This window comes from Calidris pugnax, unplaced genomic scaffold (genome assembly GCF_001431845.1).
Source record: "Calidris pugnax isolate Ruff unplaced genomic scaffold, ASM143184v1 scaffold14, whole genome shotgun sequence".
In the NCBI taxonomy this organism is placed as follows: Eukaryota; Metazoa; Chordata; class Aves; order Charadriiformes; family Scolopacidae; genus Calidris; species Calidris pugnax.
In genome coordinates this window covers 3,229,587-3,248,751 of record NW_015090793.1, presented here as the reverse complement: position 1 = coordinate 3,248,751, position 19,165 = coordinate 3,229,587, and the positions used below count along the sequence as shown (strand labels likewise).

Sequence of the window (19,165 nt, the reverse complement as noted above, 5' to 3'; positions counted from 1 at the left end):
CGTGCGCAGAAAGCAAGACACTGCCCGTCTCCCTGCTCCTGAGTGCCATTTACATGAAGTTCATAATTACCCAAGACACAACCACGGAGGTCACCCCTCTGATTCCCTCAGCCTTTTCACCATCACAATTTTCTACCATATGCCAACATATTTTCTACATCATATCCCACATTTCTTGTTCCCAGATAAATAGCATTCCATTAACCTGAACTTAGTTTTAATGGGCCAACTTAAAACTCTTCCGTTTGCCCAGTCCTCATGACTCTGTCAATTCTTTTCTATCACCCATAATTGTAATCAGCAATCATTTGTATTTACTGCCAAATAAGCCATTAAAATGTTCACTTGAAGCAAGGCTGATACTGATCACTGCTAAACTCCAGGCAGTTAAAACTACTCAATGTTAATTAAGTTGAAAAGATCTGTGAATTAGCCAGTTTTTAATATATTTAACCTGTGCCTTATTCATACAGCATAGCACTTTCCCCGTTCCCTCAAATAGAGAATGAGCATCAGGAAACTTCAATTTTAAAAAAAAAAAGCAAACTCCCAGAATATGATACAGAAAAGAATCAGTGAAGCAGAACATATCAGTTCAAAAAGTCCCAGATTCACTTTTAAAGAAAAAAACTTAAGCAGAAATTTGGTAAAGATGTGGAAAAACAAAGTGAAAATCAACAAAACCGGTTCCACTTCTAAATTTCTTTTTAGTGATACTTCTTGTTCTATTACCTAAATAAAACAGTTTTCATCCTTACCAGATCCCAAGAATTCTGGGTGTTCAGTAACTAAAACACAGAACTTGGTGAATAGTACATTTTCTTTGTTTACCAAGTATGGTTTTTTCCATGGACATGTCACCATTTAATTTCAAAGACACTAAAAGTTTTGGGTAACTCCCATTCTGAATACTCAGAGGGAAGAGCTTGGTAACTAGAAAGTATTGAATGTCCACCCTTTTAAAATTAGATGGGTTATCAGAAATTAATTATCATTTATGGAAATATTGTGTTCATTTATTTAGCACATGAAGAAATATAGTGACCAACTGAAGGCACATTTACATTGAAGGGAGCACTGACAAGAGATCTGGTGAGCCTTACAAGATTCCTGGTGCTGATTTTAAAATAAAACATGAGAGCACCAGCTGCCGTGCCAAGTGTCAACCCTACCACTGACCAAATTCTGAGCAGTGGCCCCAGACAGCTGGAGTCAAACAGATCTTTAATGCTTACTTTTTAATATTCATATCTTTAAACAGAGGTGGGACTGATCCATCTGCTTGTTTTCAATACGGAGCTAAGCCAGGTGTTGTAAGGAAACTGCAATAGGTAGAAACTACTGCCTTTCTGCAACCGGCTGCCCCGCTGCCATCCAGCTGCCTTGGCAGGATTGAGTTAAGCCTGACTGGGGGAGAAGGACTCGGTTCAGCACTGGGACTCTTGCCATTTGCTATCAAATGCAGAAGGAAACCAGGAGCCAAGAATCTACTCCAGAGCCACTTGGCCTCCAGTGTGCCTCCTCGAAACCTTCTGCCCGTTACACTAAGTGTCAAAATGAGTGATAAATTATGAGGCTCAACAAAGATCCTTGCTTGTGACAGAACAAAGAACAGGTCACGAAGCTGAGAACAAACAGATGAGGAGACTTAGCTCTAACATGTCAATTCTCTCCACTTTAATGTCCAAACCAACACAAGCATCATCAGATGCATGGAGGAAGCCTAAAGCCTTTAAGACTACAGTTTTCACTCCGATCAATCTAACCTGTATACCATCAACATTGCCTTCCTCCCACCCCAAGGTAAGATCACCCAGTTTCTGCTTAGATGAAAATGCTTTGTGATGAAAAAAATTTAAAAAAGAAAAAATGCTGTGCAAACTGTCAAGATTAAAAAAAATCCTGCTGTTGAGCTCAAATTTAACCCCTTTTCTACTGCAGGGCTTCATCTGTGGAACAGATACTCCAGCGATCAAAGGAATGTCTCCTCAGAGGCTACCAAGCAGAGGGGAAAAAAAAAAAGAAAGAATGGGAACAGATGATTACTACTCCCATAATAAATAGCACTGCACTCCACAAATAATTGCACTAAAAAAGCCACAATCGGTACAAACTGCAGTTGAAGTCGACTGTTAGTTATAGAACCTGACTTGTAACCTGTGCAAATCATTATGGCCCCACTGCTTCCAAAAGCACTAGCACTCTTTACACCAATTATGCCAATTTATTGCTTTATCCCTCAGTAGAGCACATGCGTTCGTGCCCTAAAATATGTTTTTTTCAAGGAGAGAAGGCGGAGGACCACGCAGGTTAGCTTGTCCCCAAGGGTGGCACCACACAGGTCAGTTCTTCTGGAGTGACTGTTTTCTCATAGTGAAAACACTCTGTGACACGCTGTCAGGGCAATCCAACTCACCGTGAGCGTGGCACCAACAGCTGCAACTTCTTAGGGGAATGTTACAGAAAGGATGCAAAGAAAAATTAAATTCGCTTGTATCCATCCCATACTCCACAAAAGAATCCAGCTTTGATGGGAAGGTGCTAAGACACAAGAAATCCATCACCTCTTACAATTTCTTCTCAATCCATAACCATCTTTTAAAGCAATCAGCAGTTTTTACTCCAGTGATTTCAGATGTCTATGTCTGACCCTTTAAACCCTGTCAATCAAGAGTATACATCTACAAACATATAGGTTAAGCTAAAGATGAACCAAAAATTGTCCGAAACTTCATAAATCTGTCAGCAATAAAAATTGCTATATGAATTCCACTCTTTGAATAAGACTTTAGCTTTGCACACATCCCAGGATTAGTACATGAATTCTTGCCCTAAAAACTGCTTTGCACATTTCAATATTCTGACTTAAAAGAATTCTCTTTTAAGTGAAGTATCATAAAAAAAAAAAAAAATTCTCCTTCCTTTTGTGGCAAAATTAATCTTTCTAACATTTGTGGCTACAGTAACGTTTACCTGTGGTAGACAAATCTTCAAAAGAAAAACAAAACAACAAAAACCCCACAGAACTCTAACTTGTCATTCAGTCTGATTAATGCTTTATTTAGAAGAGCCCATGTTACAACCAATTATAGCACATCCTCTCTAATTACCTGGGAGTCACTCCACAACAAACTACAATTCTATGACTAGAAACAACAGGCTTGGCTTTGGTTCGTGGATTACAGCAGCTGCAGCCAAGAGATGTCATAAATAATGTACCAGCAACTAAATCAAAGCCCATCAAGAATTCATACTGCATAACAAAAGTGAAGACAAAGTTAATTCTGGCATCCCCACTGTTCATACGCTGGGAGGTTCAATGCAAACAGGACCAATATTACCTTTTTCAAGAGGTAATGAAGTCACTTGGGTGTATAAGTAATTTTTAAAGAACTGGATTTCCACTGTTAATGATTTCAGCATTTAGGGATATTCTTGCTTATTTTTATATACAGATAAATAAGGGAAGTATTCTAAACTATTCACCCAAGCACAGCCTACTTTATGTGGGGAGTGCAGCAGAGAGGGACCCACAGGGGACAGATCATCCCACTTCTACAAATGGGATAAAATAATTCTATGTCCCTTCATAGAAGAGAAAGACCAGCAACCTGGAGTGAGTCCAGCTGAGGGTCACTAAGATGATGAGGGAACTGGAGCACGTGACATAAAAGGAATGGCTGAAGAGGCTGCTTAGGTTAATCTGGGAAGTGAAGTTAACAGAGAATCTGATTTCAGTCTCCCAGTAGCAAAAAGAAGGTTATAAATAAGACAGGACCAGGTTACACATTGAAAAGGCAATAAGATGGAAGGCACAAACTGTAAGATGGGGAATTCCAGCTGACATAACCCTTCACAATGAAAGTGAAAAAGTATGGGCAGAGGTTGCCAGTGAAGCTGTGGGATCTCCCCTCCTGGAATATTTTCAGAAATGGACAGGACGAGGCCACAAGCAACCTGATTAATTTCTGCAGTGAGCCCTGCTTTGAGCAGGGGTTGTACCTGATGACCACCAGAGCTTCCTTGCAACAAAAATTATTCTCTGAATGTATGCAATACAGAAGAAGCTTCCAAGTAAAGCAGACATTTAAGTGGTGAGCTGGGCATCAGAAAACTTACGCCTTATCCCAGCCCTACCAAATACACTAAACATTACTATTTCTTTTTTCTTTACTGTAATAATATTAACATTTATAAATTCCCAAGATTTAATTTTGATAAAAACGCAACCATTTGGAAGTATGAAGACCAAGATGTCCAGTTAACATAGAACAAGAGAAAAATGTTTACTCGTTTACTTATTGAAGTACTTCACAAATGCTAACATGCCTTAAGAAGCTATGTCTAATTATCAGTGGGAAGTTTTTGTAAAACAACTCAGCAATTCACATACAAGTGCACATTAAGAAATGTTGTACCTGAAGTATACTTAAGTAAGGAGTTAAGGTCTCCTTTAACTGTGACCTATTAAGGTAACACTGTGATAGGTGTGAAGTCAGGTTGCTTTATACAGCATACTTGTAACATACTTTTCTGATCCTTAAATAATTCACTTTCTTTCCCTCTTTAATTTTATTTTAATGTGCTTCTTGGACGCTTGCCACTCTTGCACACCAGCAGATTCATATATTCACCTGAGGCCATATGGAAAGCCAAGGCATGAAAGTTTTCACTCCGGGCTTCTGCACTTTGCCAGAAAGCACTGCCCTCTCACAGTGAAGGAGAAGAGTATTTTATGGGTGCATTCCTCCTGTTAGCACAGAGCAGTCTGAAATATGTTGAAATGACACTTCAAGCCATCACACATTAAAAAACTCCATCACACGTATATTTTGCTTCCAATTATTTTTAAAATGAGGCTAAAGAGTAAAATATTACTGCTTTCCTAATTTTACGTGTCTGGGGCTGAAGAAAAAGCAAATTAAAAACTACTGAAACCTGAGAGACCAGGTATTTAGCACAGGCACTGCCTAGGGGTAGGGTAAAGGGACAGAAGTCTCAAACTCTAGTCAGTGTACTTCAGCACAGCACAATTTTATTTTTAAATCACGTTTTTCCATATACAGACTATCCCAAAGAGACATTACAAAATTAAGGAGTGGACAGCATATGGTAAAAATTAAGATAAAACAGTGATAAGTCTCCAAATTCTTGGAAGAGAGTAAAATTTAAAATCATTTTCTCTCCCATGTGTTAGCATTTTATGTTGAAGCCTTCGGAACAGGCAGTGATCCTAAAGACGGATCAGCCTTACAGAAAACGATCTGAATCATAGGGAAAGCACGACCATACATCCTCTTCCTGCCAGAAAGGAAAGCTTGAAAGACTGCATATCAAAAGCTTGAACGATGGAGATGCTTTTGAGCTGAACTGTTAGTCTTTGTGATATTAATAAAGCACACTTGACTGCATGTCTGCTTTACTTGTTTCCCTGGCTCTTGCCCAGAGGTGGCTGTATTTCACTGATGCTGCCACGTCTTTTTATCAAGGGGCATAATTCGAACCGCATGCACCCTCTTCAAGAACAACAATATCCATTTGACAAAGAAAGTAGATACCAGATTTGAAAAAAATTAACACAGACAGGTGCTTTTCAGTGAATAGGCGATAACAGGTATTTCCCCCACCCCAAGACAGAAATTACAATGTCAGATCCTATGATAGAAAATTGGGATCAAATGGGCTCATAGGTCATGGAAATATTCCCAGTCTGTCAAAGTAACTATGAGGGAAAAGCCCTGCCATCAGAAGGACATCAGCTCTGGAAAAGCATCAAAAGCCAGGCTTGGAGCTGATATGTTAGGCAAAAATGCAAGAACTTTTGGTAGGCACTAAACACCTCATCCAAAAAGCAGCTTCTCCAGTTTGGACTGAAGTTCAACCTGGAAGAAACACCACTCCTATGAAAGAAGGAGGGTAATAGCTAGCAAGAAAGGGACACTAGAAGAGAAAAGTAGAGTATCTTTTTTGAAGGTTAGCTGAGGAATTTTGTTGAATCAAAATAAGTTGCTCTCCCTGCTCTATATGCAATAGAAATGATACTGAAGTCGAAAGAGGGAGAGCAGAATTAGGGAGGCACAAAATCAAATATCATGCAAAAACAGACAACAAAACCACCAAAAAACTCATGCAAAAAGTAGCTGGAACAGAATTTCAGTTGACTAATTGGACTAAATATCAGTCATCTATTCAATGCAAGATTGCGGGGAGAAAAAGGAAAAATTCTCAACTAACCTTCCATATTTCACAACACCAAAAATATTCAAGGCACTTAAATCTTACTGTAAGATGGGTTTAATTTTTTTAAACTACCCACACCCCCTGTTCTTCAGCACATAAGATTATATTTACATTTTAAAAATTGTCCTTTATAGAGTTTTTAATTGTCCCAGTCCCTACTAAATTAAAGCAGAGAAGGCTGCCTTACAACACAAAGTTCCTAATAAATAAGTTATGTGGGAAATATTGCCTTTGTTATTTTCACACTGAAGAATATATTCCATACTGCAGGGATAATGAGCATATAAAACATTAACACTACATTTTTCTATACCATTCTGCATAATTAACTATGCAGCTGTTCATTCATTCAGCCCCAACAACCAAATTAATTTGCAATCATTTCACAGGGGATGCGCTAGAGCAGACGGCACATACTAGAGGAGCAAGAGAAGCTACTCACGTGCCACATTCCACATCAGTGACACAAGGTGCCCAAAGCTGCGAGAAGCAACGGGGGGTTGCAAACCAGCACTTTCAAACCAGCAGCTGAGACAAGGCACTTCATCATTAGGTGCCTTGTAGTGAAACTACGGGTAAGGGGTCTCATGCTATGTTAGTGCTCTCTGGTGGTCTCCTGTCCTTCTCAGACCCAAGGCAAAAACTTCAGGGAGACAAACTTTAAACATCCCTAAACGTTACAGCTCCTTTGTATTCTTTGTATTAATGCAGCATCACAGCCCCAGCACTGACAGGGATCCCACTGCGCTTGTACAATCAGTTCTCCAAATTACTTATATTCCGAAGAAATAAATTGGGCAAAGGCCAAGTTGAGAAAAGCCCAGGAACAATGGGTTCTTCAAACAAGGTCACAGAGTAGGCTGAAGGTGGAACCAGCAGCATCACTGGTAGCTGCGTGCAGTGTCATATCTACTTTACCATATGCTCCCCTAAGCCATGACTTTGCCCTTTTCAGGTTTTAAAAATATATCCCTATTCAGGTTTCTATACCTCATTCATCATCATAAAAATGTGATGAGCAATGAAACTAGCTGCTTTGATTATGGGCTCTTATGTATTCCCTTTTGCAGCGCAGCAAAAGAAACATCACTTAATATATATCTAGACAGTATCATTCCATCTGCCCTGGGTGATGGGCCCCGCGCCTCCCCGCTGCGCTGGCCTGCTGACAGCGGGAGGTAATGGATGACAAAGCAGCAAAGTACTTCTGATTAGCTAAAAACTGATGGCTCAACTGCTTTTACATGAATGTAGTACAGAGGAAGCATGCCACAAGAAAAGCTCTGAGATGGCAATTCCCGGTTTGATCCTACAGAAGCGGATCATGGGCAGCGCCAACGTGAGCTTCCCTCGTTTACACTGGGAGGGAGGGCAAAGGCAACACACAAAAAATGACAAACCCCACCACAAACTAATGCATCGAAGGACATTGTTTGTCTACTCCTGGTCTTAAACCTGTCTGCTGAGTCTAGCATGAAAGATGATAATTTCTTGTAGGGAGGCTTCTGCAATAAGATACCGTGACAGATCCGAGGAAATGCCGGTGAACTTCCTGAGCTTCCTACTGCTACCAACCTGGATGGGTCTGGAGCAGGAAAGATTGCTTATTCTATGGCCATCCGTTCCGGCCAAAAGGAATCTACTGAAAACTAGAACTTGTGGTACAATTCCCACACAGCCTGTGCCTATAAAAACAAGTTTATGATACCAGTTCCAGTTAAAGCAATCAGAAATTCTATGACTCAGCTTCAAGTTACTCAAACAGCAGGACATGATTCTTAAACCATTTAAAATAAATGGCTATTCTTTCTTAAGAAATTGACTCATCTATTATGGGTTACATCTCACAATAATTTAATTCCTTTTCCAGAAGGAAGATTAAAGAACAGAAAAGAAAAAAAAATCAACCTGCAAAGTAGCAAAATTCTCATGGTCCAAGTTATATTTAACACGCTCAGCAGCCGTGCTGCAAGCCTCCAGTGAAACACGAGTGTACCTTTTCCTAGTTATATAAATCACAGCTTTCCAACTGGATCTTAATCCATCTGTCGTATATTCTTTGTGTATTCACAAACCAGCATAGAAACATGTAAACATTGGAAACCATCATCACCACTCTGAGTTGTTGAAGACTTGGAAGAGTAGTTATGACACAGCACTCTCATTTGTAAGCAACAGATATTACGTAAAGTATTTTGGATAGACTTCTTTGGTAGCTCTTACTGGCTTGGAGGATTTTATTTTTTTCCAGTTCAGACCTTCATACGTATTAGACGTATGAAAATATTTTTTAAATGTTATTATGGTAACACAGCTTAAGGAGGTCCTTTTATGTTTGTAAGCAACAGATATTACGTAAAGTATTTCGGATAGACTTCTTTGGTAGCTTTTACTTGCTTGGAGGATTATTTTTTTTTTCCAGTTCAGACCTTCATACATACTAGACATAAAAATATTTTTTAAATGCTATTATGGTAACACAGCTTGAGGAGGTCCTTTTATGACTAAGTCCCGTGCCCTGGAGAGCCATTTAAAAGACATCTCCTTCAGAGGGGCCTACAACTCAGAGAATGGCTCCCAACATTCCCAATGAAAGTTCATTCCTTTACTGAGTGGCCAAAAGCTACAGCCAAAACCTAAAACAGGATGAGTGCAGCACCAAAGTAACAGCAAGGTTATTGCTGATATGATAGGTCTTGGTCTTAGAAAAGGCTATGGTGGGTGGTATGTCCATTAGAGCACACACTACAGAAGCACACTGCAACATCAGCACCCTTTAGGTCTCTAGATCAATACCACTGCCTGTCAAAAACATCAATATCTCTTCAATACCTTGCAAACTCCAGGGTTTGTCAAGCCACATTCCTTTTATTTCCTTTGTCTTTTACATATTTTTCTTACCCAACACCCGTAATAAAACCTTGCTGATAGGCTGAAATCCACTTCATTCACTTTCGAACTATGGTTTTACAGCTCATTTTTAAATGCCCAAAATTAATTTAAAATGGAGACTTTCCTGCACAATTCAGCTCATAATGATACACTGTGTAGTATTAGCAAGACAGAAATTGCAGCAAAGATAATGAAAGTCTTTGTAATGCTATTAGGTGAATATGGAAATATGATCAAAGAGAGCACAAAAATCTGTTGTTCAATAATAGAAATAAAATTCTAAATGTAGGACTGCCTTTTCAATAGTACTGCCCAAACCCTTTTCAAAGTGGAACAGGTGTAAATAAGGATATAATAGGAGGACAAAAGAGCTGAGCAGGTATAATTGAGGGCAGTCTATTTTGATTGCAGTACCTGCATTACTCAGGATGATGCATTAGCCAGAGAAAGCACAGCTAGACATTAGATCCCAAGCTGAGTTCACTGGGCTAATAATTAGAAAGCCTTTTTTTTGTTGATTTTACTTGGAAGGAGAGCAATTTTGATATGGAAATCACAGACTCAATAACTTCATCCCTCGGGGCCATTTCTACAAAGTCACTTTTCAAAGCAGAACCACAATATAAGACCATCTGGAAGCACAAGGTGCTGCAGAATACAGTTGCTCACTTATTAAGCAGCGCTTCACACCAAGAAAGAATTTCACTGGGGCACCAGACTCTGTATTGAGTTTACTGTTTTGGTTTTTTAAATTAATTTCACTAAACAGGTGAAGTCCACCTACAAGTCCATAGAGTTTAGAAACAAATGCCCATACTTATTTTCTTGCAGTCTGTGAGCCACACAGGGTCTGGAAATTTTATTTTCTTAAGTGGTATGTTGTTCACTGAGTCTACCTTAAAAGAATCTCCTGCTCTTTGTAGCCTGGGTTTTAACCTCAGTGTAGGTGTGCACCTTTCTGTAACTGCCCAAAGCACCAATGTCACCGCACATTGATGGCTAATGACAGCTAGCAGGCTTGTACAAACTGGTCTTGCCCTAAATATGTGGCATTTTGTGGGTACAGATAGAAACAATTGTTTGCAAAGTCTCATGCTGTCCATGAGACTCATCCAATTTCTCTTAACCTCCAGCTGCCCCGGCCACTGACCTGGACTCAGCGGAGACCACTCTCCCTACTCACGCTGCTTTTGGAGTAAGGAGTCCCAGGATGTTCCAACCACATTTAAGCAGTCAGAGAAGTCTGTTTCTTCAGTTAGCAGTTCATTATTGACAACATGGAGCAAAACATCCCAACATCTCTGAAAATGGGCCTATTTGGGGTTCAGCACGCAATGCTGAGAGGAGTTAACGGTGCAGTTAACATCAAATAATGCCATTTGTTTTGCTGTGGTGAAGCAATAACAACATGGTGATGCCATTGGGAACAATGGCAATTACACAGCAAGTCGCACTAGCACTACCATATCATTACAGCTTGATAATATGCAATCAAAACTTTATTAGCAATCATCAGCAGCATCTATTATTCATTGTTTCGATCAAGTTAAGAAGAGAAGGCTGCATGCATACCAGAAATAAGAATAAGCCAGACTAAGCACAGGGTTGGAAGTCAATTCCATAGCCATAGAGTGCTGAGTCACTGCATGACCTTCAGCAACCAGTTACCATCTCAGGTAATTATGATAGCAATAATATATATTTGTTTCCAAGAGATATTATTAGGATTAATTAGCTCAGCTGTGCAGGTAAGTATTAGTATGAATTTCTTAGTGACTACCAATCCAAAGTTAAAGTATGTGAATGTAAGATTCAAGTACACACGTCTAAAGCTGCAGGCATGCAACCTGTACAAGCTGGCACCCAAGCCTGTAAAATGTGTGCACCTATGTATTTATACACAAACTGGCGCATAAAGTATATGAAAACACGTATTCAAGTATCTATTTTCCTAAATCATCTTTTTGATTTGGGTCCTTCACACAGTAAGCACGCAGGACAAAGAGGCGTGTGGACTCTGACGGGAACGGCACTGGTATGCCAAGTATCTTCAAGACATGCACAATTTGCAAGGATAGTTTGAGTACCTGAATTTTAAATTTTAGTCACAGTATCAGTTTTTTCATTATGCTAAAGAGGCCTAACACAGCCACCCACCTGTATTTCCAATACGTACTGCAGCTTAGAAACTCTAAATATAAACCTGAAAATCCTGTGTTCCTTCTCAAATTACTTTATTTTACATTCAAGAGGCAACCGATGTCATCTGTGTTTACTTCCCTACCTTACTTTGAGTCAAATAACAATTGCCTCACGCTTAACAATTACTTAATAGACAAATTAGCAAAATATCAGAAATAGGCAACTAGAGAAGCACACCCTGGTGTTTTCTAACTACATGCTTCCATCAAGATTTATGCCTCCACCTCTTTGCTGTAACCAGACATGGCTGCTAATAGTAAAAAATTGTTAAGATTTTCATTATCCTGCACCGTTTTCCCTGTTTATTCTACAATGAAAAGATTCCAAGGTAATTAAAATTTAGGCCTCCCAATCCTGTAACCTGATCTATGTTGGCAGGCATAAACTACTTGCACAAATTAACAACACTCTGCAGAGGCAGAGAAATTCGTCACTTAGTTTGGAAGTCCACTTCCAAACATCTATCTTCTTCACATAAAGCACCCCCCGTGCAAGGACCTCCAACGGGTGTTTTCCTCCACCATTTGTATTACTCTTAAAAGTCTGACTGCAACTCCAAGGTCACTAAGAACAAATAAGCATCACTGGACCATTGAGTCACCCTTCCCTTCTCATTACCTAAGCAAGGAAAAAAAACCTGTTTATTTTGAGTGATGGGAGAAAAAGAAAGAGCGATGAAGAGGAAATACGTTTTAGAGGAAGAAAAGAAAGATGCAGTTTCAAGAAATCAAAGGACCAAAAAATGCCAAGCAAGGGTAAGTAATACATACTGATTGGCAACATGAAAGTGGGAGATGAACAATATTCAAAAATTAACCTGGTGTGGACTGATCAGGTTATAAAACAAGTTTATTTTCACTTAGAGACTTAGAGTATATGAAGCACAAGTAGGAAGAAGAAAAACATTTGGACCAGTTCAGGAAATAACCAGGATCCATTCCCACTTGGGCATAGAAACCTCACAAAGATTAATGGTTTTTGTCCTCTGACAAACATCCCTGTAACATTTTTCACACCTGTTTTACTGTGTATTTGTTCTGATGCAAATGAGAGGAATGCAAAAGAGAATCAAACAAAAAAACTTTAAAAATATATACACTGTGCATTCTGGGCAGGCTGCCAATGTGAGTACAACACCCCAGCTCTATCAGCAAACATGGAGCCTCACCAGTGTACATATTACACAGAGGAAAAACACAAAAGTTCCTTCACCAACAGAATTTATTTTTATTTTACTTAGTACAAATAATGAGCTATTTCTCAACAGAGAGAGGCACTATTTGATATTTTTGCACCACTTGGTGTCATTTGTGCTTTTCCAGATCCAGGCACTTTGTGACTCCCCCAAGTCTTCCAACCACACGTGTGGCTTTTACATCACAGCGGGCAGAGGTAGAGGAAGGAGGTGAGCCCAGAGCAGAACACACCTAGGGATGGATCAGCAACCACCCCTGCCCCAAGTGCTAATCTTAAGCACTTGCTTCCTTTCAGCTTTTCCATCTTAGCTTCATAAACAACCAAAGCATCTGGTACATCTATTACTTGTAAGAAAAAGGGCCTGATTTGCTTATGATGCACGCTAGCATCAATTTTATTTGAATGCAGTTCACACCAGTTCTTCTTTACACCAGCTGTCAGCAAGGTCTGAATGACCTTGTTTGAAGTGTTTATGTTCTCCAAAGAAAGCAACATTATCTGAAGCCTGTTTTATGTTTATTTTGAAAGCGCAGAGAGTTTATTTTGAAGAGTCCAACTGAATAAGTTTAAAAGACTTCTATGATAGATTACACTGAAGCGTGGATAGCAAAACTTGAAACATATTGCACATGTTGCATAGGCCAGGGGCATAGAACAGGAAAGCAATGTGTGCTTACGCAACTACGGGAGTATCCAAATTGCCATTTGGTTGTCTTCTTTGCACAAGATGTTGGGGAAAAAATAAACCAGAAACAAACGTGCAATTAATTTTGCATCTTGTAAGTTTAAGGAATAATTATAAGTGAACCATCATAGGCCTAAATGGCCAATCCTGAGCAATACTAAACAGTCTCCATTTGATCTTACTTTCTTTCCTGAACACCCCCTTTTTATGACTAGAAGTTTCTTTTTCACTTGAAAACACCCTTGAGCTACATGGACCACTGCCCCTGGCCAGACTGTACTACTCACTACAAGGTATTGCAAAGATACGCTGTCACTGTGAGAAACCCCACAAGCTTAAAACAATGCAGCCTCCTCAAAACAAGTAAAAAGGCTCATGCACAGCATGTCATGGTCACAGACTTTTCCCACTCCCTATTCCCTTGCCCAGTGCTTTTCTTGGATTGTCTTGGTAAAGCTCCTTATACACAAAGGTGAAGGTTGAGTGCCCATACAAAGGTCTATAAAGTTTACAAGTATCTAAACCACATGGTATTAGATAACCCATTTGTTTCTGACCTGAATCTTATGAGCTACATATGAATTTGACATAAGAATTTCACATAAAACTCCTCAAATAAGTCTCCTGTCGTTTAGAACAACTATGTAGATATCCCAGCAGAATATTTCAAGAATATTTCTACTGCTACAGATGGCCCAGCAAAACTAGCATAGCAAACATCGGAGCAACATTATATTTATTGATAATAGTGAAATACTTTTCAGTTTTGAAGTGTACATAATGGTTCTGGCAAAAGTTTGTGGTGGAAAATTTATACAGGTACACAGAAAATTGGAGCATAAAAAGCCCACTTAGCAAAACAAAATTAACACAGGAGATGATAACCAATATGAAAAGCAAAACATAGGCTTCCCCTAGCCCTGGGTTTGTGCTGATATACACCTGAGCGTGCAATTTGTGCACACACAGTCAACAAGCATACTGATCTCTTAATTCACGAATGTTAAGGAAACAAGAATCAATTAAGAAATTTATCTGGATTGCTACATCTTCCCAATCGTCATAAGACACAAAATAACTTGCACTGGTGTTATATTTCATCCAATTGTGACTGCTTCCAAATCAGGATTATTTACTAACCTCAATACAGTTAGAGGTTAGTAAGAACTCCCCACAGACACATTTCAACACAGAAAGTATTTCAAAGTCTTTAATTTAGATGTAAAATTTCTAGGAAGAGAATGGCATCCTGCAAAGCAGCATCAGGAAGGTACTTTATACTTTCTATCTTGTTTGTCTCTACTGTTAAAACTCATTTCAAACTCTCATTGAACCGCAGGAACTGCATTTAAGGAAGAGGAGGAGTAAGAGCCAGTGACAAACTGGATAATCCTGCTAGATTAGCATCAATCAGCTACCACTCAGCTCAGCAGCAGTTTGGAAAGGGAAGAGAGATGGATCTATTATGAGAACGGGGGGGATGTTACAAGAACAGCAGAGAACTTACCTCCACAAAGAGCTCTCCAGGACTTTCCCCATGTCAGTGTGATAATACTTGGTAAGGATCAGGATCACCTAAAAAGAAAAAGAGAATTCTTATATTTATATATGTAAACTGATATAAGAAGCAGAAGTAGATCATGGGACGCATTATTCTGGTGAATGCAAGAGTGAAGCTCCTGAAAATCTGAACTGTATTTCACTTTATTTTTACCTCTTACCAGTTTTGCTTTTGGACTGGGTTTCTTCCTTTCTCTTTCTGAGAAGAGTGATTTCAGCACTCGAAGTTTTGTGCAAACCTGGTGACTCTGTGAGAGATTGCCCGTTTCACATGAGCGGTGGAGTTGGAATAGTTACATAAATCCCCACCACCACAAGACAGCCCCCAAGCAATTTGTATGACTTTCTCAGCAGGAAGAACCAATCTGGTTGCTAGTTTAAATTTAGGAGACAACTCTTGGACATCTGCAGACACAATTTTATTTTTTTTTTTTTTAATCCAAAGTGTTGAATAATCATTATTAACTTTGATTCTCCAGATAAATTCAGGCAGAAAACGAGTTCTGGTCTTCCCTTCCCTACAAGATCAGAAATGCAACTTTCATGTCTGTCATTTTTTGTTACTAGAAAAGAACCAGATCCGTGCTCTGCAAATTACTCCTCTACACCACCAACAGGCAACAAAATACATGAACAAATTTTATCTACAAAACATCTTCAACCTATGAGAAGAGTGAGCAAGAACCACTTTCCACTCACTCAACATCTGAAAAATTAACTAGTCAGACAACATAAAGCACTGGGTTCATAACTGATATATCAACCTGAATGCTATGTTTTATATTTAGATCATGTAGAACAGATTTCCCTCACTTGCTACCAGACCATATTAGTGGTTCTTATACCCATGTTCCCATAGCAGCCCCACAGAGAATGGGAGGAGCCTCTGGTTCCTTGCACAGCTGTTGACTTTCTTTAATGCAGGGTCACCATCAGTCTCCAACAGTCTGGAGCATGCTGTTATTTAGCTGGCACTTCCTCTGCTCCTGAAACTAGATGAAATCTCCAGCAAACAGCAACTGTAGGCATTCACTTTGATTACTTAGATAATTAATACGCTGATGATACATTTATGCCACAGTCTCTGTACGCTGGAGCTTGTGAGAGAACAGAATTCCAGACCATGGGTGTTATGTTCATGGCGCTCTGGAAATAACACAACGTTTTGCAGAACTGAGCTATAATACCCGTCTCACTCAGGGTTATCTAAGCCTAATAAATTCACAGCACATATTCTAGGATGTATATTGATATAAGTAAAAGCAGAACCAATCCATAATTCACAAATAGTATTATTCTCTCCTATTCTCAAAAGAGTCACAGTATACCAGATGACTCTGTTGGAATTTGGCAATTTATAAAAATAAAGGCTTGGTTTTTAATAAAGAAAGAAAGGGAAAAAAAATTAAAAATCTTTCACTTTTAAATAGGTTACTACAAGACTTACAAAGCCAAGAGAAAGAATCATTTCCCAAAGGAGAGAGTATCTACTGATGACATTCCTGGCTACAGCCCAAACACGCTCCATCAGGTCAGCTATTTATTCTATTGTCAGTGTCTTAACTACAGCTTTCTGCTGGTGCTTGTAATTAAGGAGAAAAACAAAGAAATTTTGCTACTGGGAGCATCTATTGGCTTCAATTATTAAGGAAAAAAATTTCAGACTGTGCTTTTCTGAACAACTGAAATTCCTCTTAGGCCACAAAAACTGACCTGGGAGGTTTTTTTAAGAGATACAAGAATGCCTATTTGGTGCATGGAAATAAAAAAGAAAATATTGAAAGATACAAGAGACTGCGCTTTGTTTCCTTACATTCATGCAGAACCACAGGCTGAATACCACACTTAGTAAGCCAACTTGTTTCACCTCTGCATGCTGTACAACCAGAACTTTTTAAATTCAGATGATTTTCAGTGATGTACACTGGAGGCACTCTGCCACAGGGTAAGCCCGATGCTTCATTCCTGAATGAACCTGGTTGTTATTGCACACAGAAGATCCTACAGGGTTTCCCTCAATCCACCTGCTTTGAACTTCACCTCTATGGAAGCATCAATAAAGCACCTTCCAGATAAACCATTTCTGTGACTCGGCGCCTGTCCTGAGCGTTAAAGACTTGTGGGACAAGGAGTGGGCTCACTGTACTGCCTGGGAGCTGTTGTTCATCTAGGGGATGCACACACCAAATCAGAAAGCTAAAGCCACTGCTGCTCCACAGACTTCAAACAACTGAGCCACAGCTCTGAGAAACAGACGTCAGTATTCTCCAATCCGACTGGTAAATCCTTTCAAAAATTAAAATGCCTTATTTTGCATTTCAGAAGTATGAACTTAGCAGGAAAAACAAAGCGATCATGAACCATCTTGGAATTCTTAAACACAGTTAGCAGATTCCTGTCGCAACCCAAGTAGTACAAAGCTGCCGGGGGGGCTGACCGCTATTCCAACTATGCCAATGGATTTCATCCCAATGTCCAAAAAATGTAGGTCAGCTATTTAACAGATTTTACAGCATTGTCCTCGGGATTGCGGGCATCTTTTCATGCTAAATGGTGATCCTGCTAACCAGAACAGTGTTTTTTCTCAATTAACAAACAGACCCAAATAACAGGAGGAATCATTTCACAATAAAAACATAAAGGTCTTCAGGATCTCTGGATTCTGTGCGTCATTTGTTAAGAGCAGAGCCCTGTTTCACTGATTTCATTTCAATGGCACTCCATAATTACAAGCATTTTACAGGCTGGATGGAAGCCAATGGTTCATACAGGGCTGTCCTAGTGAAAGCGCTTGGGTGGCCTGTAGATAGAGAGAGAGGCTTGAAGCACAACAGCAACTGAGCAATGATCAAGGGTGTGATTCTTAGCCAGCTCACACTACCATCGGTCACGGACAGCTACAATAAATTCAGCTTTTCTGGGTTATTTGGTCTGGAGAAACGAAGGCTCCAGGGAGACCTCATCATGGCCTTCCAGTACCTGAAGGGGGCCTACAGGAGACATGGGGAGGGACTCTTTATCAGGGAGTGGAGCGTCAGGACAAGGGATAAAGGCTTTAAACTGAAAGAGGGGACATTTAGATTAGATATTAGGAAGAAATTCTTTACCTTGCCCATGGCAGGGGGGTTGGAACTGGATGATCTTTAAGGTCCCTTCCAACCCAAACCATTCTATGATTCTGTGAGCATTTTATAGCTAAAATAAATGTAGGCAATGGAGGAGAATCAGGCTCACCATATTCTTTATTTAAAGATGGATTTGTAGGGTTACCTAGAGATCTCCTAGTCCATCCAATCTCCTGTTCTATGAGGAGACTTGTGAAACCATTTTAAACCATTTCATCTAAAACTCAGAGTTCTTTGAATTAGTTCCCACAGAATGTCAATGGAGGTGGCAACAATAATTTACTATTGTGTGGTAGGGACCTCTGGCCAAATATACCTAAGAAATATATCTCTTCTGCTTTCACTGCCCTGAAACACAAGTCCCTAAGCACTCCTTCTTCCTGCCTCAGAATCTGTGTTTGTTACCAATGCCACCACCAAGGCCTTTCTACCTGCAACCCTTAAAGAAGGAAAAGCTCGAAGATTGGAATTTTGGTTGTTTGGGGTTTTTAAGCAAATACAAGTAAAAATGCATACATACTTTGGTCCAAAATAAGGACACGGATGTCTGGTACAGATCCCTTGCTCTGTATCTGAGTGTCACAGACTTCTCTTAGGAGCAGTCCTTACTGCACCTACAGCTTCTCCTGATTTCCTTTCTACTGCTTGCTCTGATCCCAGCGCATCCTGCCCCTTTGCGGCGAGGGGCAGACCACTGCAGTCTGACCTCCCTTCAGGAATATATCGTATCTCCAGTTCCCTGCCAGGTTCCCTGCATAGAATTCAGGAGAAAGCATTTTCACCCTTTTCTAGCCAAGAAATTGTTTTATTTTGACACGAAATGACAGGCATAGACCATCCGTGTCACACAGCACAGACTTAAAACAAAAAAGGAAAAAAGGAGAGTGAAAACTTTCAGGTTTTGTCACAAAAGCAGTGCTCTATTACTTGCTTTTTTGCTAAAGTCCTTGACCTCTCCCTAAAGCCAGCATTGGCCAGTATTTCTTCATATGGACATATGGCAGATAAATCCCTTAGGATTCCAAAAGTTATATACAATGTGCATTGGAAGTATGTTTTCAGTAATAACTGTAATTCTGATCAATTTGTCCAGGCTGGGAGACCCTGAAGTTCAGAAATTTCTCTGTCTCTACTTTTTTGCTTTTTTGTCCTCCCTCCACCTTTTTTTTTTTTTTTTTTTTTTTTTTTTTTTTTTTTTTTTTTTTGGTGTGGGGAGAAAAAAAAAAAAAAAAAAAAAAAAAGTTCTAGGAAAAATATTAAACCC

The 19,165-nt window shown here is 39.5% G+C and overlaps 1 protein-coding gene across 1 annotated transcript in view; it reads right to left on the bottom strand.

Moving 5' to 3' along the window:
• The window catches only part of SORCS2 (sortilin-related VPS10 domain containing receptor 2), a 555,781-nt gene that overhangs the window by 399,994 nt on the left and 136,622 nt on the right, over window positions 1-19,165 (bottom strand). The window contains exon 3 of the mRNA XM_014966703.1: window positions 14,724-14,791. Coding sequence (XP_014822189.1) covers window positions 14,724-14,791 — 68 coding nt within the window. The remainder of the gene's footprint in view (window positions 1-14,723; window positions 14,792-19,165) is intronic.